The sequence below is a fragment of the Rana temporaria genome, chromosome 2 (genome assembly GCF_905171775.1).
Source record: "Rana temporaria chromosome 2, aRanTem1.1, whole genome shotgun sequence".
Classification (NCBI taxonomy): Eukaryota; Metazoa; Chordata; class Amphibia; order Anura; family Ranidae; genus Rana; species Rana temporaria.
In genome coordinates, this window is record NC_053490.1 from 523577971 (window position 1) to 523603372 (window position 25402).

The following is a 25402-nucleotide window of genomic DNA, read 5'->3' on the forward strand; positions in this document are numbered from 1 at the left end:
CCAATCTTCCCCCATCTCGGTGGGGATGTCTAGACCTTCAGGCCCTGGGTTCCTATGAAGGATCCACTGTCCTGGGCCCATATAGCACTCTGGCAACAGAAACATTAGGCACCCAAAGGTTTCTAAGTTCTGGGCCCAGGGTCCAGCTCTCTAAAAAGAAAAGCATTATGGGCTATACCCCAAGGGTTTGGGGTCCGGTTACTGACCACTTTAGCGCTGAGGCTTTTTTGGACAGAACCAGTTAGCTCACCTAATCCCAAGGATGTGGAGGCAAGCTAAACCATGACTAACACCTAAGACACTGGCGGAAAAACTGAGGTACTCCTCCTATGGGAGGGGGTTATATAGGGAGGGGCATTTCCTGTTTGAGATTGCCAGTGTCTACACCTGAAGGTACTCCATATAACCCATATAGTAATGAATGCCGCTCTGTGTCCCGTGATGTACGATAAAGAAATTAGGGCGGCCTAGCCTACTCTTTTTAGGCTACACCGGCGTAAATTAGTTAGGCTAGTAGTGATTCTCAAACCACTTACCTGCTAATTTTCGGCGGCGTAGCCTAAAACGAGCGGGCGTAAGGGCGCCTAATTCAAATGACTGGGAGGGGGGCGTGTAGTATGGAAATGAGGCTTGACCTCAAGTTTTTTGACACTGCGCATGCGCAGGGCGACTACATTTCCCAGTGCGCATTGCGGCTAAGTAGGCCGTACGGGCCTATTGATTACGACGCGGACGTAAACGACGTAAATCCCGATTCGCGGACGACTTGCGCCAACAACGTAAAAAATTCGAACCTTGCGGCGGGAACGGCGGCCATACTAAACATTGTTATTCCACTTCATAGATGGAATAACTTTAGGCAGCCTATCCCTTACGGAAACTACGTAATGCGACGGTGTAGGCCTGGCGTACGTTCGTGAATCAGCGTATCCCCTAATTTACATAAGCCGGCCGCAATGGAAGCGCCATCTAGCGGACAAAAGAAACATTGCAAGCTAAGATAGAACGGTGCAAGCCGGCCTATCTTAGCTTTGTTTAAGTGTATCTCTGTTTGAGAATACACTTAAACATAGGCCGGCTTAGATTCAGAGTTAGGTCGGCTTATTTGTAGATAAGCCGGCCTAACTCTTTGTGAATCTACCTATACCAGTTTAGAGTTACAGAGGAGGTATAGTGCTAGAATTATTGCTCTTGCTCTAACGCACGTGGCGACACCTCACATGTGTGGTTTGAATGGCGTTTACATATGTGGGCGTTCACGTCAGAGCGTGAGCTACTGGGGACAGGGGCATTTTAAATTTAGTTTTTTACACTTGAATACATTTTGATCACTTTTATTCCTATTACAAGGAATGTAAACATCCCTTGTAATAGGAATAGTGTGCGACAGGTCCTCTTTATGGAGAGGGGCGGGGTCAATAAGATCTCATCTCTCCTCCAGGCTGGAAAGCATGAGATCGAGGGGAAAAAAATTTCACCGATCTCATGCTGACAGCCGCAATTGTGGCTTTGTTTACTTCCGGGTACCCGGGCGTGACGTCATAATGATATCTCTATTCTCCTCATCCGGCGGCGGCTGATTCGTTCTCCGGGCCTCCAATGGCACCGGAGAGCTCGGAGAAGCATGGGATGGCGGCGGGAGGGGGGGGGGGGGGAAATGTCCCCTCCCGCCGACTATAAGAACGATCAAGTGGTGGAACCGCCGCTATGATCGTTCTTATGGTGTAGGGAATCGCTGCCTGAAAAGGATATCTGAATGATGCCTGTAGCTGCACCCATCCTTCACATATCCCCCACTGAAGTCCAGGCCGTCATATGACGTCCTACGGTAGGGAAGTGGGTAAATAAGCCTTTTATTGATTAAAAAGCAGTGCCAATGCATACTCACAGATTGCCATAGACAAACACGTGATGGAAATGAACCCAAGTGAGAGGTCAGGATATACAGTGCTGTGAAAAAGTATTCACCCCCTTCTTAATTTGTTTTTCTTTTTGCTTATTTGACACTTAAAGTGGAGTTCCACCCATAAATATAACATTACATCAGTAGTTTTAAAAAAATGTCATTAGTCCTTTAAGAAATTTTTTTTTTTTTTAGATGCCTTCAAAGTGTTGTTGCTAGGCAGAATAGTTAATCTTCCCACTTCCTGCACCTAGGTGCTTAAAGGGTCACTAAAGGAAAAATTTTTTTTAGCTGAAATGACTGTTTACAGGGCATAGAGACATAATAGTTAACTGATTCCTTTTAAAAATGATTAAAAATTGATAAAAAAACAATCATATAATGTGCCTGCAGTGTAGTTTCGTTTTTGCTGTTGTTTGCTGGTTCTCTGATGTACAGAGAGCCACTAGAGGGCAGTCAGCCAATAGAGAGCAGTGATACTTTGTCTAAAACTCCTCAGCACCAATCCAGTTTAGTTTTACACACAGCTCCTTGATTAGTGACCACCGTGAGAAATCTCCCAGTACTGTGGTTATCAGGAAACAGGCAACCAGGAAGTGTCCAAAACAGAGAGGATTTACAGCAACATGAAAGCAAAAACGAACAATGAGGACATGAAACCAGGACTGCAACAAGGTAAAGGAAGCTATTTAGCTAAAAAAAAAAATTCCTTTAGTGACCCTTTAAGCTTCCTAACCTACACCGCACAGACTCCTGGGAATGTAGTGGGTGTAACTTTCCAGGAGTCTGTGCACTCCCCAGTCTCAAAGAATCATGTGACTTGGACAGTACAGGTGCTGAAACCTGATCTGAAACCTATTACAGCACTGAGCATGTGCGAGATCTGCAAGGCTGAAATCCAGGAAGTCATACAGTCTGGCTTCATGATGCCCACACTAAGATGGCCCCAGTCAATTTCTATTTTATAAAGTGTCTAAATGCTGTAACAACCTAACAAAACGGACCTTAGTTTACAGGCCAACTTTACTAGAATACATTAAGCTTGTGTATTACAGGGGTATTTATATTTAAAAAGTGAAATTGTGGCCGGAACTCCGCTTTAAAGCAGAGGTTCACCCAAAAGTGAACCTCCGCTTTTCAGAACCCTCCCACCCTCCGGTGTCACATTTGACACCTTTCAGGGGGGGGGGGGGGGTGCAGATACCTGTATAAAACAGGTATTTGCACCACTTCTGGATATAGACTCCCGCTGGAGTCCGGCCCCTCCGCTCGGCTTCGGCTGCTGACGTCGCTGGCGACCTGGACAGGTAAGTGCCCATGTTTTAAAAGCCAGCAGCTGCAGTATTTGTATCTGCTGGCTTTAAAAAAAAAAAATTGCAGGTGAACCCCCGCTTTAAATGATTCAGATTAAAGAAATATTATTATACAAAGATAACCCGAGTAAATACAAAATGCAGACTTTAAAATAATGATTTCATTAAGGGGAAAAAAAAGCTGTCCAAACCTGCCTGGCCCTGTGTGAAAAAGTAATTGCCACCCCCCCCCCCCCCCTGCTAAATCATGAATGAACTGTGATTACCGTATATACTCGAGTATAAGCTGACCCAAATATAAGCCGAGGCACCCAATTTTACCACAAAAAAATGGGCAAATTTATTGACTCGAGTATAAGCCTAGGGTGTCCATGCCTCACTGTGCCCATGACTAGACTTTTATTTAAGAAGGGGTGCCCGGGTTTTAACAATCAGTGCTCCCCGGCCGTCGGTCCCCCAGACAGCAAACTTTGCACACTTGTAGAGGAGAATTGAGGGTTACATGTGTGCCAAGTTTCGGGTCCAGGGGACCTACGGCCGGCACCGGGTCCCCAAAGTTACCGGAGAAATGACTGTTTAACATGGGAGTCTATGGAAGGGGTGCCCGAAAAATTGGTGCTCTCCGGCCGTAGGTCCCCCAGACAACAATCTTTGCACACTTGTAGAGGAAGAGTGGGGCTATATGTTTGCCAAGTTTGGGGTCCAGGTCCAGCCGGTACCGGGTCCCCAAATTCCGGGAGATCAGGTGCAAAAAGGTGACTCGAGTATAAGCCGAGGGGGGCATTTTCAGCACAAAAAAAAAAAAAATGTGCTGAAAAACTCGGCTTATACTCAAGTGTATACGTAACCACATTCTTTTGGTCGCTCTTTTTTTTGTTTATAGCGCAAAAAATAAAAAGCGCAAAAAATAAAAACCGCAGAGGTGATCAAATACCACCAAAAGAAAGCTCTATTTGTGGGGAAAAAATTACGTCAATTTTGTTTGGGTGCCAAGTGCCATGGTCAGGAAAGGGGTTAAATTCTTTCGGGGCTGAAGTGGTAAATAACCTAACCACTTAAGACCTGGACCTTTAGGCAGCTAAAGGACCTGGCCAGTTTTTGCGATTCGGCACTGCGTCGCTTTAACTTGCACTTGCGACGTGGCTCCCAAACAAAATTGGCGTCCTTTTTTTCCCACAAATAGAGTTTTCTTTTGGTGGTATTTGATCACCTCTGCGGTTTTTATTTTTTGCGCTATAAACAAAAATATAGCAAAACTTTTGAAAAAAAATTCAATATTTTTTACTTTTTGCTATAATAAATATCCCCCAAAAATATTAAAACATTTTTCCTCAGTTTAAGCCGATACATATTCTTCTACCTATTTTTGGTAAAAAAAAAAAAAGAGAACAAAAAAAAAAAAAAAAAAAAATCGCAATAAGCGTTAAATCGGTTGGTTTGCGCAAAAATGTATAGCGTTTACAAAATAGGTAAAGTTTTATTGCATTTTTTATAAAAAATAATTTTTTTACTACCAATGGCGGCGATCAGCGATTATTTTCGTGATTGCGACATTATGGCGGACACTTCGGACAATTTTGACACATTTTTGGGACCATTTAAAATGCATTGTTTACTGTGAAAATGACAATTGCAGTTTGGGAGTTAACCACAAGGGGGCACTGAAGGGGTTAAGTGTGACCTCATATGTGTTTCTAACTGTAGGGAGGTGTGGCTGTAGGTGTGACGTCATTGATTGTGCTTCCCTATATCAGGGAACACACGATCGATGACGGCGCCACAGTGAAGAACGGGGAAGCTGTGTTTACACACACCTCTCCTCGTTCTTCAGCTCCGGTGACCGATCGCGGGACTCCAGTGGCGATCGGGTCATGGAGCTTCGGACCGGGTCGCGTGCCAGTGGCGTGCGCGACCCCTTGACTGGGCTTAAAGGGCCGCGTACAGGTACGTGGATGTGCCCAGCCGTGCCATTCTGCCGACGTATATCGGCGTGAAGGAGTCCTTAAGTGGTTAATAACTTAAATCATTTAAAAACTGCATTTTGTATTTACTCGGGTTATCTTTTTGCAATATAACATTTTGCGTGGTGATCTGAATCATTTAAGTGTGACAGATATGCAAAAAAAAAAAAAATCAGGAAGGTGGCAAATACTTTTTCACTTTGAAATGCGTCAGTCATCTACATAAGCAGCATGTCTGCAGGGCACAAGAACCATTGAATTTACTTGGAAATATATTTTCTTTCCTCATACTTGACATTGTGTTAAAACGGTCAAATGAAGAGACCTTCAGAAGAAGGAAGAAGGAAAAGAAAGAAGGAAAAGAAAGAAGGAAAAGAAAGAAGGAAAAGAAAGAAGGAAAAGAAAGAAGGAAAAGAAAGAAGGAAAAGAAAGAAGGAAAAGAAAGAAGGAAAAGAAAGAAGGAAAAGAAAGAAGGAAAAGAAAGAAGGAAAAGAAAGAAGTATGCACAGTATATATGTACTTTTTGTGCAGAAAGGCCCTCTGGGAGGGATGAGGGAAGGGCCATCCTAATAGCATCATGGGCCCCTGGGCAATGTAATGCGCTGGGGCCCCTACCAGGGAGATGGTGACAGGAGTAGTGAAAGATGATGCCATCACATCTCATGTCAGTCTATTCTGGCAAACCCTACGGCAAGATTATCATGGGGCATTTTTTTATTTTTATGTTTTTTTTTTTTAACCACTTCAAGACCAAACCTATTAATGACACTTGTTGTTTACAAGTTAAAATCAGTATTTTTTTTGCTAGAAAAATTAACTTGGAACCCCCAAACATTATATATACCGGTAATTTTTTAGCAGAGACCCTAAAGACTAAAATGGTGGTTGCTGCAATATTTTGTCAAACTGTATATGCGCAGCGGTCTTTCAAAAAAAAAAAAAAAAAAAAAAAAAAAAAATTGTATAATAATGTGAAAGACGAGTTATGCTGAGTAAATACCAATGATGAGGCACTATTCCTCCCACTGAGATGATGTAGGCTACACATTGAGGGAAGAAACGGCAGAGATGCAGGGCGGGCGGTGAGAGATGATGTCATTTCTCTGCTCCCCCCGCTTGCCTGCTCGTTAATTGGCCAGCACTCACTCAGCACTCACCAAGCCAAACAGCTGCCCGGCCCGCACGCTCTCTCACCGGACACCCGTCAGCCGCAGCGGAGCCGCCCGCTCTTTTAGCTGCCCGCCGGCGGAGCCGTGCGCTCTGTCACCTGCCCACTGAGGCGTCCACTCCCGAGGACCAGCTGCCCGCAGGGCAGCCCGCTCACTCTCCTCGCCTGTGGAGCGCTCTGTCACCCGCCGACGGCACTCGCCCGCAAATAGTTTCTCGGGGGTTGCTCCCCCCTGGATCCGCCCCTGCCTTCAAAGACAGCCACTGCCTTGCTAAAGAAGCTGAGGGTAAAGGTGATGGACTGGCCAAGCATGTCTCTAGACCTAAACCCTATTGATCATCTGTGGGACATCCCCAAACGGAATGCAGAGGAGCGCAAGGTCTATAACATCCACCAGCTCTGTGATGTCATCATGGAGGAAGGGAAGAGGACTCCAGTGCCAACCTGTGAAGCTCTGGTAACCTCCATGCCCAAGAGGGTTAAGGCAGTGCTGGAAAATAATGGTGGCCACACAAAATATTTACACTTTGTCCCCAATTTGGACATTTTCACTTAGGGGTGTACTCACTTTTGTTGCCAGAGGTTTAGACATTAATGGCTGCGTGTTGAGTTATTTTGAGGGGACAACAAATTGACACTGTTATACAAGCTGTACACTCACTACACAACATTGTGTCACATTTTCAGTGTTGTCACATGAAAAGATAGAAGAAAATAGTTACAGAAATGTGAGGGGTGTACTTACTTTTGTGAGATACTGTAAATTTAAGAACCTTTATTTTATGTATAATGTAAAACGAGTATTTGATCTTGGAATGGATCACCGGTCACCAATGTAGTTCTAAAACTCCCAGAACTGGTCTGGTATGGTGCCGAGCTGATCCGCGACATGCGACTCGCCAAATCCTCGCCCCCCACGCGATAACCGTACATTCAGGTATAGATGACACAAGGAGTCATTGTTCCTCCGGAGAATACAGAATAGAAAAGTCCGGCTCCATAAGATCAGAGAACAGAGCGGCCATTGTGTCCGGTGAGGGGGGGGGGGGGGGGGGGGGATATACTTCATAAAATGAAACCTTCCTCTCCACCCCGCCGCAAATCTCCGCCAAACAATTCTGGACCGCTCTGGACACCATCACTCTGCATAGTTTTTTTTTTTTAAATAAATCATTCAAATTTCTACTGGTTAGTGGGGTCAGATTGAATGTTTAACCACCTCAACGCCGGCCACTTTCACCCCCCCACCCCCTTCCTGCCCAGGACAATTTTCAGCGCTGTCACAATTTGAATGACAATTGCGCGGTCATGCAACACGGTACCCATATGAAGTTTTTATCATTTTTTTTTCACACAAATAGAGCTTTTCTTTTGGTGATCTTTATTCACCGAGTTAATTTATTTAGATTTTTTTTTGTAAAAAATAAAAAAGGGGAAATTTGTTCTTTGTTTAGATTATAAACTTTGCAAAAAATAAATAAAAAATTGCAATAAAAAAAAATCGAATTGTGTTTATTTTTTTATACGGTCACCAGTGTCCCTGCTCACTGCCATACCAGTTATAGGAGGACGCTGTGCTGCAATGGTGACAAGTAGGGTTGTCCCGATACCGATACCAGTATCGGTATCGGGACCGATACCGAGTATTTGCGCTAGTACTCGTACTCGCGCAAATACTCCCGATACCAAAATAGAATACTTTTTTTTTTTTTATGTGACATCGAGCGGTGCATAGAGGCAGGGCCGGATTAACGGTGGGGCTGATGGAGCTGCAGCTCCAGGCCCCCATCATAATATAGGCCCAAACTTAATTCTCTCACCAGGGCCCGGCGGCCGGCCGACGACCGCTATATAATAAATCCACACGTCCAGGCAGCTGTAGCCTGCATTATGCTATAGGCCCAATTGACGCAGTGAACAACATTTAATCACGGGCCGCGGGTCGCGAGTAGCGGCCGCGAGCCGCTGCTATAATTCACAGCAGAGCCGCGGCTATCCACAACAACACAGCCTCTTGTAGCGCGGGCGGTGCCAGTGCGCCGAGGCTGAGCTTGACGTCCCCCGGCGGCGTGCGTGATGTCATCCAGAGGCCGTCCCCGGCGTCCTAGGAGTCTCCATTGCCTTGCGAAAGGACCGCACCGCACGATCGACAGGAAAAGTGCAGTAAAAAGCAAGTAAGCCATGAGCGCTGGGGAAATAACTCTCATACAGATGAGATAATGTTTAATTGTGCAGAAGAAGTGTGGGTACAGTACTGGCTGCAACGAACCTGAAGTGGTTAACTTTTTTTTTTGGGGGGGGGGGGGGGTGCTATATCAGTGCAGGGAGGCAGCTTATTAGTGCATCTCATCAGTGCCACATTTATGAGTGCCATCCAATCAATGCCAGTGCCACCTATCAGTGCCATCCATTTATGAGTGCCATCCAATCAATTCCAGTGCCACCTATCAGTGCCATTGGATGGCACTGATAGGTGGCACTGGCATTGATTGAATGGCACTCATAAATGGATGGCACTGATAGGTGGCACTGGCATTGATTGGGTGGCACTGATGAGATGCACTAATAAGCTGCCTCCCTGCACTGATGCACTAATGGGCACTGATCTGCACTGATAGGTGGCACTGGCTAGCTGCACTTTTGGGCACTGGCACCGATGAGCTGCACTGATAGGTGGCACTGGCAGTGATCACTCCTTCAATGATATGTAGTTTTCCAGTACCGTATGCTAAAAAACAGCCCCACACCATGATGTACCAGTTCTTCATAATTCTAAAGAAAATATCCTTAGTCTGTATTGTGGTTTGAAAACGGTCACATGACATTTAAAAAAAGTATCGGTATTCGGTATCGGCGACTACTTGAAAAAAAGTATCGGTACTTGTACTCGGTCCTAAAAAAGTGGTATCGGGACAACCCTAGTGACAAGTATGTAAAAAAATAAAAAAAAGAGAAGAATACTTGTCACCATTGCAGCACAGCGTCCTCCTATAACAGGTATGGCAGTGACCAGGGATACTGGTGTATGAAGTAAAAAAATATATATTGCAAATCTTTTTATTTGCAAACTTTATAAAGATTTGCAATAAAAAAAAAAAAAGTATTTTCTCCTTCCCATACTGTTGTCACCAGTATCCCTGGTCACTGCTATACCAGTTATAGGATGATGCTGTACTGCAGGGGTGTCGAACACAATTTCATTATGGGCCGCATCGGCATTATGATTGCCCTCAAAAGGGCCGGTTGTATCTGTAAGATTAGATGTCCAGCGCATCCCCTCCCCATATATTAGATGTCAAGAGCCACCCCACCATCAGAAGTTGAGTCCCTCACTCTCCCTTACATCCCAGTGCACCCCCCTTTCCTTATGCTGCTGCTGGGAAGTAGCTGGATGCATTGCTTGAAATCAGAAAGTAGGGGTCTGGAGAAGGACCAGAGGAGGGCTGGAGGTGCGAGGGCCACATGAAATGGCCTGGAGGGACGGATTTGGCCCGCGGGCCTTGTGTTTGACACCTGTGCTGTACTGCAATGGTGACAGTATGTAAAAAAAAAAAAAAGAAGAAGAGGAGAAACAATTTTTACATACTGTCACCATTGCAGTACAGCGTCATCCTATAACTGGTATGGCAGTGACCAGGGACTGGTGACAGTATGGGAAGGAAAAAACACTTTTTATTGCAAATCTTTTTATTTGCAAATAAAAAGATTTGCAATAAAAAAAATACTGTCACCAGTATCCCTGGTCACTGCCAAACCAGTTGTAGGATGACGCTGTACTGCAATGGTGACAGTAATATTATATATTATATATATATATATATATATATATATATATATATATATATATATTTTTTTTTACATTACTATCACCATTGCAGTACAGCGTCATCCTACAACTGGTCTGGCAGTGACCAGGGATACTGGTGACAGTATGAAATAATTAAATAAAAATGTTTTTTTTTTTTTTTTTATTGCAATTTTTTGCAAGGGGCCTCTTCCCCCACAACTCGGGGCTGTGGGGGTCTTTAGGCGGGGCTTATCAGAATCTGGGGCCCCTAGATCTCTATCCCCCCCCCCCCCCCCCCCATATGAATTTCTGTGTAGAAGCTGTGGTCTTTCTACAGGATCTCTAACAAGTCCCTAATGATTTGCACCTATACCTCTGCCATCAGTAAAGGCTCTTTCACACGTCCGTTCCGTTCGTTTTTTGGACGTCCGTTAACGGACCGCAATGCTTCCCTATGGGTTAACGTCCGTTAGCATCCGTCTGCGTTAAGTTCCGGTTTTTTGGACGGAAGAAAACCCTATTTTTCTTCTGTCAAAAAAAACGGAACGGACGAAAAACTGACGTTAGCGGATGATCCGTTTACCATCCGATCCGCTAACATCCGCTTTTCATCAAAATATGTAAAAAGCCCCCAAAAAATAAAAAAATAAAAAACGGATGGAAAAACTGACGGAAAAACTGACGGAAAAACGGATCAACTGATGAAAAAAAACTGATCTAAAAAACTGAGCTGACGTGTGAAAGAGCCCTAAGGATCACACTTGCTAGGGCTATAGCTCTGATTCAGCAGGGGGGGCACGTCAGACCTCTGCAGAGAGACCACTGCTACCAAAACAGAAAACGAAGGGCCCCAACTCAGCAGCTGCTGGCAGGGGACAGGCTTTTCTACCCAGGATTCTAAAGAAAACGAATTGTAAGACTTTGCAGAGAGACCGTGGCTATTATTGCCCGATAACAGGGTTTCTATACAAGAATGGACGGTCTGTGTAATGAAGGGAATTAGTAGCAGAGCATGCTGTAATAGGCAGCAGAAATATATATAAAATTGTTAAATACCTATACGGCGTTGCGCCCATGTTCCTCAAAACTGCTCCAAGGCTGGGTTCACACTGTCGCAGTGCTTTATGTCACACGTCAACAAGTGTTGAGTTCATTTGAATATACTGCCTAATACACCAAATTGCGCAAGAAATGACGCATTTGCTATTTTTTCCCCCAACACAACCCGTTCCGGTGCGATTGGAATGCGGTTCATTCCAATCGCATTCCAATGCATGCGATTCATTCTTAAAGACATTCCAATGCAGTTTGCCAAAGGACGTGCATTGTCACAACGCATGACCTTTGGCAAACTGCATTGGAATGTCTTTAAAGCGGATGTGCCACGGGAAAATAATATTAAAAGCCAGCAGCTACAAATACTGCAGCTGCTGACTTTTAATATTAGGACACTTACCTGTCCTGGAGTCCAGCGCCGATCGCAGCAGAGCACGAGCGATCGCTCGTCTCTCTGCTGCTCCCCCCGCCATCCACGCTGAGGGAACCAGGAAGTGAAGCGCTGCGGCTTCACTGCCCGGTTCCCTACGGCGCATGCGCGAGTCGCGCCGCGCCCGCCGATTGGCTCCCGCTGTGTGCTGGGAGCCGAGTGTTTCCAGCACACAACGGGGGGGGGGGGGGCGACGGGATGTGACGGAATGCCCGTCTTTTGCCCGTAAATGCCGGGCCGGAAGTGGGTGCAAATACCTGCCTTTAGACAGGTATCTGCACCCCCCTCCCCCCTGAAAGGTGTCAAATGTGACAGCGGAGGGGGGGAGGGTTCCGATCAGCGGGACTTCACTTTAGGGTGGAGAACCGCTTTAACCACTTCCATACCGGGGGGCACTTATACACCTTCCCACCCAGACCAATTTTCAGCTTTCAGCGCTGTTGCATTTTGAATGACAATTGCGCGGTCATGCTACACTGTACCCAAACTAAATTTTTATCATTTTGTACCCACAAATAGAGCTTTCTTTTGGTGGTATTTGATCACCCCTGGGACATTTATTTTCTGCAAAAAAAAAAAAATGACCGAAAATTTAGAAAATTGTTTTTATTTGTTTCTGTTATAAAACATTGTAAATAAGTACGTTTTCTCCTTCACTGATGGCCACTAATGGTACTGCACTGACGGGCACTGATTAGGTGGCATTGATGGGCACTAATATGTGGCACTGATAAGTGGCACGGATGGGCACTGATAGGCGGCATGGATGGGCACTGATAGGTGGCACGGATGGGCACTATCGTATGTGTTGTACTAATGGATGCCAATCAGTGCCAAACAATGCCTGCCAATCAGTGCCAAACAATGCCTGCCAATCAGTGCCAAACAATGCCTGCCAATCAGTGATGCCCATTGTGGGCACTGATTGGCATCCATTGCGGCACGGATTGGCATCCATTTTTTGTGTCCTCCTCATCCCTGGTGGTCTAGGGTGGCATACTTTTTGTTTTATCCCTGGTGGTCCAGTGGGCATCCCTGGTGGTCCAGTGGGCATCCTCAGGGGGGCTGTGCTGATGATCAGCACAAACCCCCCGTCACAGGAGCAGCCGATCGGCTCTCCTCTACTCGCATCTGACAGACGCGAGTGAGGAAAAGCCGATTACCGGCTTTTCCTATTTACATCGTGATCAGCCGTGATTGGACACGGCTGATCACGTGGTAAAGAGCCTCCGTGAGAGACACTTTACCTTGATCGGTGTTGCGGGGTGTCGGACTGACACCCTGCAACAACGATCGCTGAGATGCGCACCCCCGGGGGCGCGAAGCGGCTCAGAATCCTGAGGACGTCATATGACGTCCAGTCAGGATTCTACAACCACTTTGCCGCCGTCAATTTGTCATTGGCGGGCGGCAAGTGGTTAAGAATGAATCGCACCACAGCAAACCAACACGCAATGGAGGAATGAAAGCAAATCCCAAACTGACCTAAAATGTCCTCAAATGGCATTTGTTTTGTGTGTGTGGGTTGAAAACCGTTACCGTTCTATAACTTCAAAGAGGTCTTCAAATTTCCTCAGGACAATGGCTCAGGAGCGAAGCAACCTCACTGGGGTCACCTGATCCTTCTGTCTAGTTTCTAACCAACACTAGAAGGGGAAGAAAAAAAATGGTGTTTTGTAGCGGCTATGCTGCACCACGCAAAGCCTGCCAACAACCATTTAAAAAGCAAAAGCGCCATCTAGTGTGCAGATATAGGTACTACACCTTCACTTTACAAGATACTGTATGTAATGGTCAGGTATAAATGGGGCGAGTTTTAATTATCGTGCATTTCTACTTTTTCCAATTTGAGAGAAACACACACACACACGCTATATTACCAAAAGTATTGGGACACCTGCCTTTACACGCACATGAACTTTAATGGCATCCCAGTCTTAGTCCGTAGGGTTCAGTATTGAGTTGGGCCCACCCTTTAACAGCTTCAACTCTTCTGGGAAGGCTGTCCACAAGGTTTAGGAGGGTGTCTATGGGAATGTTTGACCATTCTTCCAGAAGCGCATTTGTGAGGTCAGGCACTGATGCTGGATGAGAAGGCCTGGCTCACAGTCTGCCCTCTAATTCATCGGGTTGAGGTCAGGACTCTGTGCAGGCCAGTCAAGTTCCTCCAACCCAGACCTTGCTTTGTGCTCTGGTGCGCAGTCATGTAGGAACAGGAAGGGGCCGTCCCCAAACTGTTCCAACAAAGTTGGGAGCGTGAAATTGTCCAAAATGTCTTGGTATGCCGACGCCTTAAGAGTTCCCTTCACTGGAACTAAGGGGCCAAGTCCAACCCCTGAAAAATAACCCCTAGTCCCCCACACCATTATCCCCCCTCCACCAAATGATTTGGACCAGTGCACAAAGCAAGGTCCATAGAGACATGGATGACCGAGTTTGGGGTGGAGGGGAGAGAGCGCGAGAGAGCGCGAGAGCGAGCGAGCGCGAGAGCGAGCGAGCGCGCGAGAGAGCGCGAGAGAGAGCGAGCGAGCGAGAGCGAGCGAGCGAGCGAAAATGGAAAAAGGAGAGGGGAGAGCAGATGGTATGAACAGAGAGAGGAGAGGGGACAGGTGGGGCCTTGAAGGTTCTAGTCTCGCCTCTAGGAAGAAGAGGAAAAAAGAGAACAGTAAAGGAGAAAGAAAAAAAGAAAAAGGAAGGTGCATGATTGGAAGAAAAAACCAACGTTAGACCTACCGGTAACGGTATTTCTATGAACCTTCCAGGACGGCACCCGAGAGATGATGGCTCCTCCTGCAGGAAACACAATCACATGACAGTTTAAAAGGCCCCGCCCTTCCCCTTGCTCCTCAGTATGCAATAGAGTAATCCTGAACTGGTTCACAAGGGACGTAGTCCTTATAGGTACTTACCTTTTTTCCCTCCACATAGGGTGGGAAGTAGGCCTGCCGTCCTGGAAGGTTCATAGAAATACCGTTACCGGTAGGTCTAACGTTGGTTTTCTCTTACCACCTTCCAGGACGGCACCCGAGAGGATAATTGAGTAATAAACACAGGCCTACCTTCAGGGTGGGACCACAGCTTGTAGCACCTTTCGACCAAAGGCTAAGTCTTGCTGTGACAACATTTCCACACGATAGTGCTTCAGGAATGTATGATGGCTGGACCAGGTGGCCGCACTGCGGATTTGTTCCCAGGAGGCCCCTGCTTTCTCAGCCCAGGAAGTTGCTATGGCTCTGGTAGAGTGAGCCTTGATCTTTTTGGGAGCTGTTGCTCCAGTACATACATAGGCTTTGGATATTGCTTCTCTAATCCATCTTGAGACTGAGGCTTTTGATGCCTGCAGTCCCTTCCTGGGCCCAGCGTGTAGAACTAGTAGGTGGTTAGATCTTCTAAAACTCTTAGTTCTCTCTAGATAAATGAGAAGACACCTTCTCACGTCTAACAAATGAAATTTATTTTCTTTTTCGTTCTTTGGTTCAGAACAAAAGGACGGCAATATTATGTCTTGCGTCCTATGAAATAGGGATGCCACCTTCGGCAGGTACAGGGGGTCTGCTCTGAGGGTGATTCTATCTGGCTGTACCCTCAGGAAGGGTTCTTTCATGGATAGCGCCTGCAAATCCCCTACCCTCCTGGCCGAAGTAATGGCTAACAAAAAGGTCAACTTTAATGTTAGAAACTTAAGGGGAACCTCTTCCAGAGGTTCGAATGGGTGTATAGATAACGCCTCTAACACCCTAGTTAAGTCCCAAGGCGGACAATTATATTTTTGGACTGGAGAAATTCTTTCTCTAGCTAACAAAAAACGTTTTATAAGGTCCTCTTTCGCCAATCTTTTATCGAGATAGACCGAAAGAGCCGTAATTTGGACCCGAAGGGTACTAACTTTTAATCCTAAATCTACCCCATCCTGGAGGAAGTCCAGGATAACCGGGATAGAAGTTGAAGCTACCTGTCTTTCCTTACGCCAGGAACAGAAGGTCTTCCATACCTTTTGGTAAATCTTTTGAGTTACTGGTTTTCTGCTCATGAGAAGGGTATCTATGACCCTCTCTGAGCAGCCTTTGCGTTCTAGAATCTGGCGCTCACTAACCAGGCTGCTAGCTGGAAGAATTCCGGCTTTGGATGGAGTACTGGGCCCTGCCTGAGGAGATCTGCCCTGTACGGGAGCTTCAGAGGCTCCACCATTGCCATGGCTCTTAGGTTTGCGAACCAAGTTCTTTTTGGCCACCATGGTGCTATCAGAAGAATCTGGCCTGGAGACCTGCTGAGTTTCTGAAGAACTCGCGGAATGAGCGCTACCGGCGGGAAGGCATAGGCCAGCCCGAAGCGCCAGGTCTGGGATAGCGCATCCAGACCTTCCGACTGTAGTTCCCAGGAAATCGAGAAATACCTTTCTACCTTCCTGTTTTGTCTGTTGGCAAACAAGTCTATTTCCGGTTCCCCGAAATACTGGACTAGGTGTTGAAACACCTCTGGGTTCAGTTCCCATTCTTCCTCCCTCAACTTGTGACGGCTGAGGAAGTCTGCTTCTATATTGCTCGTCCCCTTTATGTATATGGCTGAGATAGAGAGTACTCTTTCTTCTGCCCAGGTTAGGATTTCCCTGGAAAGTTCTAGTAGGGGACTGGACCTGGTCCCTCCCTGGTGACCTAGGTACGCTACTACTGTAGAGTTGTCTGAGCTTACTTGGACTTCTCTGCCTCTGATGTCTTCCTGGAAGGCTATTAAGGCTTCCCCCACTGCTCTGAGTTCTCTGTAATTGGATGACCTGCGAGCTAGTGAGCTGTCCCATTGCCCCTGCGCTTTTTTCCCCTCCAGGTGGGCGCCCCACCCCCAGGAACTGGCATCCGTGGTAACCTTCACTGGGTTCCACTGAGCCCACGGTCGCCCTCCCTTCAGGTTTTGGGGAGATGTCCACCACTCCAGGGAGGACAGAACCTGGGGGGTGAGTAGTATATCCTGATCTAAGGACTCTTTCCTTTTGTCCCATGAGGACAGGAAGAAGAAGTGTAATGCCCTTGCATGAAGCTGAGCCCAAACCACCGCTGGGATGCTTGCTGACATCAGGCCTAGAACTCTCAGAACATTCCGTCTGGAGAGTTTGGGGTTTTTGATAAGGTTCCCGACTGCTGAGGCTAGTTTTAAAACTTTTTCTTCTGGTAAGAAGAGTCTCTGCTGCCTGGTGTCCACTACATATCCCAGGAAGGTCTTGACCTGTTCTGGTTTGAGGGAGGATTTTTCTATGTTGATTATCCACCCTAGGCTCTCTAGGAGTACCATTGCTTTGTTGGCATCCAGCGTGACTTGGGCGGCTGATTTTCCTGAAATCAGCAAGTCGTCTAAATAGGGTATAAGGGATATGCCCTGAAGGTGCAGGTATGCCACCGCTTCTGCTAGGACTTTTGTAAAAATCCTTGGGCTGGAGGTTAGCCCGAATGGTAGAGCTCTGAACTGCCAGTGGAAGGTTTCTCCTTCCACCACGACCGCAAACCTCAGATATGCCTGGTGATCCACGTGGATTGGCACGTGGAGATAGGCATCTCTGAGATCCAGGGTCACCAAGAAGGCCTCCTTCATGAGGTTCTTCCTTACCGAATAAATACTTTCCATAGTAAACTTTTTGTATTCCAGAAACTTGTTCAAGTTTCTCAAGTTTACTATTAGACGGTATTTCCCGGAGGGTTTTCGTACTACGAAAATATGGGAATAAAATCCCTGGTACTGCTGAGCTTTTGGTACTGGTACCACTACAAGTTGTTTGGCTAACTCCTGTATGCACTCCAAAAGGGCAGACCTTTTCAGGGTATCCCTGGGAAGGTGAGTAATGGTGATCATGGTGGGGGGTGTAGCCAGAAATTCTAGGCGATAGCCTTTTTGAATTATTTGGCAGATGTAATGACTGTTCGAAATTCTCTCCCATTGAGGGAGGAATTGAGATAGTCGACCCCCCACTCTGACCTCGCCGTCACTTGGACGGTTTGTCGCTGGGTTTTGGAGGAGGGAAAAGGAGGTTGTTCTTCCTATTCCCTTTACCAAAGTTCCAACGCCTAAAAGGTTCCTTTTTGGCTTTCTGTCTACCCTGCCCCTGGGGGCCTCGAAAAGTTTTCTTGAAACTTTCTTTTTTGGGTTTAACTGGGAATTTTTTACCTTTTTCTGATGACCTAGCAAGGACATCATCCAGGTCTTTCCCAAACAACAGGGAACCTTGGAAGGGGATGCCACAGAGTTTTCCCTTGGATGTAGCATCTCCTTCCCAGGCCTTGATCCAAACTGCCCTCCTAGTGGAGTTAATGAGGGCTGCTGTCTTGGCTGCTGCCCTTGCAGATTCCGTAGCTGCATCTGCTAGGTAAGCAATCGCCTTCCTTACCCCTGTAAGTGACTCAACTACCTCCTCTGCCTCCGAATTCTGGGCGAGGTGGTCGGTGAGTGTCTCTACCCAAACATCTGCATTCCTAGCTACACATGCTGCTGCTAAGGCTGGGCTTAGCGCTGCCGCATTGGCCTCCCAGGCTTTTCTAAGGAGAGACTCTGCTCTACGGTCCATCACATCCTTGATGTTACCCGCATCCTCAAAGGAGAGATCAGACAATTTAGTGACTTGCGACAAAGCCGCATCAAGTCTAGGAAGCTTAAAAAAGACTTCCTCATCTTCCTGGGAGAAGGGAAACCTTCTTTTCCAGGTTTTTTGTTTGATTATTCTCCTTTCAGGGTCTCTCCACTCCTGAAGGACTAATTCCTTGAGGGATTTGTGCAGGGGGAATACTTTAGATTGAGCGTCACTCAGGCCCCTATAAACTTTATCCTGCGCTGAGGTAGGTTTAGGGGTCTCAGGAATTTCCTCTGTGGCGTAGATAGCCTGGAGGAGACCCTCTAGATCTTCTACAGCAAAGAGGTGTTTTCTTGGACGTGTGTCCTCCTGAGACTGACTAATGGAGTCTCCATCTACCTCCCCTGAGCTGTGCCTAGACCTAGGTAGACTGGCTACCTCACTCTCTTCACCATCTGCTTCCCCCAGAGGGGGAATTTGTGCAGGTGTAAAGAAAACACTTGGGCCCTTAGAAAAGGGGGTCTCCTGAGAGGAAGTGCCTTCCTTAGGGGTAAGTTCCTCTGTTTCAGCCTGTGCCGACTGCCCGGCTGCCTCTCGAAAGGCTTTAACTGTTGCTAACATTTCTGTTTGCATGGATGAGAGAAAACTCTTCATCATGGCAGCAGCCTCCTTTCCCGCCAGTATATTAATACATTTGTAGCAGAAAGGTTTTGTGTAGGACTTGGGGAGCTTCTCTCTACAATTCCCACACTTTTTAGAGGAACTATGCCCTGTAGCGGAGGGAGACTGAGCTGAGGCCTCATGGGGTCCGCTGGGGGTTTCTGAAAGACATAAAATATACATTTAAATTGTCTTTTTTCCCCCAAGACTGCTGGCTGTACTGGGGAGGGGAGGAAGTGGACGAGAAGGGACCAGATCCTGCTCCGGTCGTTCCCTAAAAGTTTGGGAACTCTCACCGCTTCCCCCCTCCCTTTCCAGGGGGATTGGTACTCACCGCCCCCCGACCTGGATCTGCCAGCGGTCGTGTCGGTCTTTCCGTCCTCTTCCATGAGGCGGGTGACTCAGTCCTGGCTGTCGGTACTCCTGTACTGGTCACCGCAAGCCGACCCGTCCACCACCCACGCTGTCTCCTCGCTCCACTGGGAACTTCCGGGTTACGCCGTCCGGAACCGCCCACTTCCTGTGATGCAGTTCCTGTCTCAGAATGAGGCCTGGAGCGCGGCGTTTTTACGTCTGGAGACCCGGGAAAAACGGCGATTCGAATGGTGGTGGATTCGATAGCACCCAGTGATGGCTCACCTCCCCGCAGCTCAGAGCACTGGTGCTGACATAGGGCGACCTGTGAGTTTGGACCGAAGTCTACAGGTAAGTTCAGCCCTCCCCGGCCTCCCTTAGACCTGTCTCACAGGGGTACCTTCGACCCTCCCCGGTCTCTAGGTTTCCATAAACAAAACAAACGTGTCGCTGTGTTGGAGAAACACAATCAATACTGAGGAGCAAGGGGAAGGGCGGGGCCTTTTAAACTGTCATGCGATTGTGTTTCCTGCAGGAGGAGCCATCATCTCTCGGGTGCCGTCCTGGAAGGTGGTAAGAGAAAACACCTAAACCTTCAAAAACACATTCCATTAGGTAGACAGATTGTCCCAGAGGCCGCATATCAATACAGACCCGCTGTGGTAGAATGAATGGCGCTCTCAGTCTGGACCCCCCGCCAGGCCACACCCCCAATGCATTTTGCTCTACCCCCCCAGACAGGGGCGTTGGGCGGGGGTGGCTAGCCGTGGCTGAAGCCCCAAATGTGACCCCATAAAGCCTGAGTCTCACGGTGGCAGGACTGCGTTATTAGCTCCGAGCGCCGGGATCGATCTGATCCCGAGCGCCGCCGAGTGTGTCCGAGTCCCATAGCAGATCCCGCATTCTGGAGCCTGCACAACGCCTATGATGGACATCCCACTGGTCCAATGCCTCGATTGCGGTACATGCAACGTCCATCATAGGCGCTGCACTGGCTGCAGAAGGCGGAAATTACAATACGGCTGCCGCGCCATCGCCACATCCCTGCTCAGCAATTGTGCGGTCCGCGGGTGGCTCTCCTCTCCTCCTGGGCTCTCCTCAAGGCTCCTCTCCCCTCCAGCCAGGCTCCTCGGGTCTGACGGAATGACTGCCTACTGCTGTGGTGAGGTAGAACCGTCAGACAGTGTAATAATGTGTATGTAAATGTCAGTGTAGGTCAGGTAGGTCAGTGTAAGTAGGTCAGTGTATGTCAGGTAGGTCGGTCAGTGTGTCAGGAAACTACCGTCAGTGTATGTAGGTCACGTGCTAGCCCAAAAGAAAAAGCCTGTGTCGCATACAAACCGTCCCGTTCCCCCCTTTCTGCCACCTAGCAACGCCCCTGCCTCCAGATCTTAATCATGGGGACTTTCCATTAGGTAAACCTTACTATTCTGATTAAAGTCAACGCTCGTTTCCGATTTTTGAAATACACAAAATGTCCACTAGAGGGCACATGCTGATTGGATAAAATGCTAGCAGCACACAGTAGCATTGGAATACACTAAGATTTCTTATAGACGCTGGGTATGCACACACATACACTATATATATATTTTAATAGTGTGTGTGTGTGTGTGTGTATACACACACACACATTATTTTTATATATATATATACTTTAACATATTACTGTGATTTTCTACATTTTTTAAATTGTAACCTTCATTACAATAATAATTGGTAAGCCCAATCTGAAGGGTCCTTTGTTTAGTCACTCCCTGTGATTGGCCGACCACGCTCCTCTCCCAACTGTGCACCCCGTGTTGTCACCTGTCACACCAGCGGCCATTTCAGCACACATTGCACTGTTGTCACCATCAGAAAAACCATTACCCTACCATGCCACAAAGTGCCATCAATGTAGTGAATAAAGATAGCAAAAGGCTGCAGGAGGTCACAGAACACTCCCGTACTCTGGTTATGATCAGCAGCCTGCGGGACAGGCTCCCAATCATATGGCAGCCAATCACAGGGATCAATTGGCAAATCTGTTCCTCCTGCCCGCTGTACAACAAAAAAAGAAACTGCACACTGATGGATGTGATTGGACAATGAAAGAGAAGCAGCGCGCTGATAGATGTAACTGGACAGTGAAAGAGAAGAAGCACACTGATAGATGCAATTGGACAATGAAAAAGAAGCAGCGCACAGATGGATGTGATTGGGCAATGAAAGAGAAGCAGCGCACAGATAAAAGGGGATTGGACAATGAAAAAGAGAAGAAACACACTGATAGAAGTGATTGGACAATAAAAGAGAAGTATCACACAGATGGATGTGATTGGGCAATGAAATGGAAGCAGCATGCTGATGGCTGTAACTGGACAGTTAAAGAGAAGCAGCATACAGATGGATGCAATTTGACAAGGAAAGAGAAGCAGCACACTGATGGGATGCGAATGGACAGCGAAAGAGAAGCAGCACACTGATGGGATGTGAATGGACAGTGAAAGAAAAGCAGCACACTGATGGGATGTGAATGGACAGTGAAAGAGAAGCAGCACACTGATGGGATGTAAATGGACAGTAAAAGAAGCAGCACACTGATGGGATGTAAATGGACAGTAAAAGAGAAGCAGCACACTGATGGGATGTAAATGGACAGTAAAAGAGAAGCAGCACACTGATGGGATGTAAATGGACAGTAAAAGCAGCACACTGATGGGATGTGAATGGACAGTGAAAGAGAAGCAGCACACTGATGGAATGTAAATGGACAGTGAAAGAGAAGCAGCACACTGATGGGATGCGAATGGACAGTGAAAGAGAAGCAGCACACTGATGGGATGTGAATGGAGAGTGAAAGAGAAGCAGCACACTGATGGGATGTAAATGGACAGTGAAAGAGAAGCAGCACACTGATGGGATGTGAATGGACAGTGAAAGAGAAGCAGCACACTGATGGGATGTAAATGGACAGTGAAAGAGAAGCAGCACACCGATGGGATGTGAATGGACAGTGAAAGAGAAGCAGCACACTGATGGGATGCGAATGGACAGTGAAAGAGAAGCAGCACACTGATGGGATGTGAATGGAGAGTGAAAGAGAAGCAGCACACTGATGGGATGTAAATGGACAGTGAAAGAGAAGCAGCACACTGATGGGATGTGAATGGAGAGTGAAAGAGAAGCAGCACACTGATGGGATGTAAATGGACAGTGAAAGAGAAGCAGCACACCGATGGGATGTGAATGGACAGTGAAAGAGAAGCAGCACACTGATGGGATGTGAATGGACAGTGAAAGAGAAGCAGCACACTGATGGGATGTGAATGGACAGTGAAAGAGAAGCAGCACACTGATGGGATGCGAATGGACAGTGAAAGAGAAGCAGCACACTGATGGGATGTGAATGGAATTATTAAAGAGAAGCAGCACACTGATGGGATGTGAATGGACAGTGAAAGAGAAGCAGCACACTGATGGAATGTAAATGGACAGTGAAAGAGAAGCAGCACACTGATGGAATGTAAATGGACAGTGAAAGAGAAGCAGCACACTGATGGAATGCGAATGGACAGTGAAAGAGAAGCAGCACACTGATGGGATGTGAATGGAGAGTGAAAGAGAAGCAGCACACTGATGGGATGTAAATGGACAGTGAAAGAGAAGCAGCACACTGATGGGATGTGAATGGACAGTGAAAGAGAAGCAGCACACTGATGGGATGTGAATGGACAGTGAAAGAGAAGCAGCACACTGATGGGATGTGAATGGACAGTGAAAGAGAAGCAGCACACTGATGGATGCAATTGCACCGTAAAAGAGAATCCTGCAAAGCCTGGGCACCCACCATGGACACTATCGGCAATATTAGCATTTGTGTGTTGCCTTCTCAGAGTGCTCCACAATCCAAAACATAATGATAGTTTATCATCAAACCTCGATGGACTCTCGTTTGTCTACAGTAGGCCCATTAGAGCGTAAGCTCCTCTGCCGCAGAGGTTTATGAGAACAGAAGTCCATACCTGTACTGGAACTTGTCCATGGCGCTGGACATGTGTTTGGGGTAGTTGTCACAGATGTACAGGTTGTGGTCATTCTCGGGCACCAGGTCCACGTCGTGCAGGATGAGACAGTCCCAGTCGTCGTAGCGCAGGGCTTCTCGGACGCCGATATTCAGAAGCTTCGCCCGATTAAACGTGGCGTTCCCGGCCTGGCAAGACAAATGCAGCGCTTAGCGAGTAAATGGAAGAAAATCTGTCTTCTGCAGTAATAACAGCGGTAACTATTTCACGGATCATTACAAGCCGCGGCAGCCGACGCCACGCGCCCAGAGAGAAAGAGACCAGACCGCAAAGTTATTACTCTTACTGGGACTCCTCACAGCAACACGGAAAGTAAAAAAAAACGTTTATCATTGTCTTAAATGAGCAGTTAAAGCGACCAAGCTATAAAAAGTGAAAGAGTTTTCTATTCCCCCCCATGTATTGCAAGGATTACAGCAAACTTCACTGCAGATTCATACCTGCTTCTGTCCTGTACTGTATAAAAAAACACTATATTTTCAAAAGTATTGGGACACCTGCATTTACACACACATTTTGAATATATATATATATATATATATATATATATATATATATATATATATATATATCTCTAGAGACACACATCCAGACAGAGAGAGAGATGGCGACACACATCCAGACAGAGAGAGAGAGATGGCGACACACATCCAGAGAGAGATGGCGACACACATCCAGACAGAGAGAGAGAGATGGCGACACACATCCAGACAGAGAGAGAGAGATGGCGACACACATCCAGACAGACAGAGAGAGATGGCGACACACATCCAGACAGAGAGAGAGAGATGGCGACACACATCCAGACAGAGAGAGAGAGATGGCGACACACATCCAGACAGAGAGAGAGATGGCGACACACATCCAGACAGAGAGAGAGATGGCGACACACATCCAGACAGAGAGAGAGATGGCGACACACATCCAGACAGAGAGAGAGATGGCGACACACATCCAGACAGAGAGAGAGATGGCGACACACATCCAGACAGAGAGAGAGATGGCGACACACATCCAGACAGAGAGAGAGATGGCGACACACATCCAGACAGAGAGAGAGATGGCGACACACATCCAGACAGAGAGAGAGATGGCGACACACATCCAGACAGAGAGAGAGATGGCGACACACATCCAGACAGAGAGAGAGATGGCGACACACATCCAGACAGAGAGAGAGATGGCGACACACATCCAGACAGAGAGAGAGATGGCGACACACATCCAGACAGAGAGAGAGATGGCGACACACATCCAGACAGAGAGAGAGATGGCGACACACATCCAGACAGAGAGAGAGAGATGGCGACACACATCCAGACAGAGAGAGAGATGGCGACACACATCCAGACAGAGAGAGAGATGGCGACACACATCCAGACAGAGAGAGAGATGGCGACACACATCCAGACAGAGAGAGAGATGGCGACACACATCCAGACAGAGAGAGAGAGATCGAGACACACATCCAGACAGAGAGAGATCGAGACACACATCGAGACAGAGAGAGATCGAGACACACATCGAGACAGAGCTAGGTGGCGCTTCCGTAGATTTACGTGAGGAATATGCAAATTAGGTAGATACGCCAATTCAAAAACATACGTCCGCCCGGCGCATTTTTTTACGTCGTTTGCGTAAGGCTTTTTCCGGCGTAAAGTTACCCCTCATAAAGCAGGGGTAAGTCATGTTAGGTATGGACGTCGGAAACACACCAATAGCGTCGTATTTTACGTCGTTTACGCAAGTCGTTCGCGAATAGGGCTGTACGTAAGTTACGTTCACGTCGAAAGCATTGACAGTTTGCGGCGTAATTTGGAGCATGCGCACTTGGAAACGTTCACGGACGGCGCATGCGCCGTTCGTAAAAAACGTCAAATACGTGGGGTCACAAGTAATTTAAATAAAACACGCCCACATCATCCACATTTGAATTAGGCGGGCTTACGCCGACACATTTACACTACGCCGCCGTAACTTAGGGCGCAAGTTCTTTCTGAATACGGAACTTGCGCCCTAAGTTACGACGGCGTAATGTATCTGGGATACGTTACGCCCGCCGATAGATACACAATTGTATCTGAATCCGGGCCATTGTGTTTTTGTTTCTCAAAAATATGTAGAATAATACATATTGGCCTAAAACTGATAAA

General features: G+C 47.1%; 1 protein-coding gene across 1 annotated transcript in view; it reads right to left on the reverse strand.

Annotated features, from left to right (window-relative positions):
• Positions 1-25402, reverse strand: part of LOC120928031 (beta-1,4-galactosyltransferase 3-like) — a 109225-nt gene that overhangs the window by 17754 nt on the left and 66069 nt on the right. The window contains exon 4 of the mRNA XM_040339103.1: positions 23190-23377. Within this exon, the coding sequence (XP_040195037.1) occupies positions 23190-23377 (188 nt within the window). The remainder of the gene's footprint in view (positions 1-23189; positions 23378-25402) is intronic.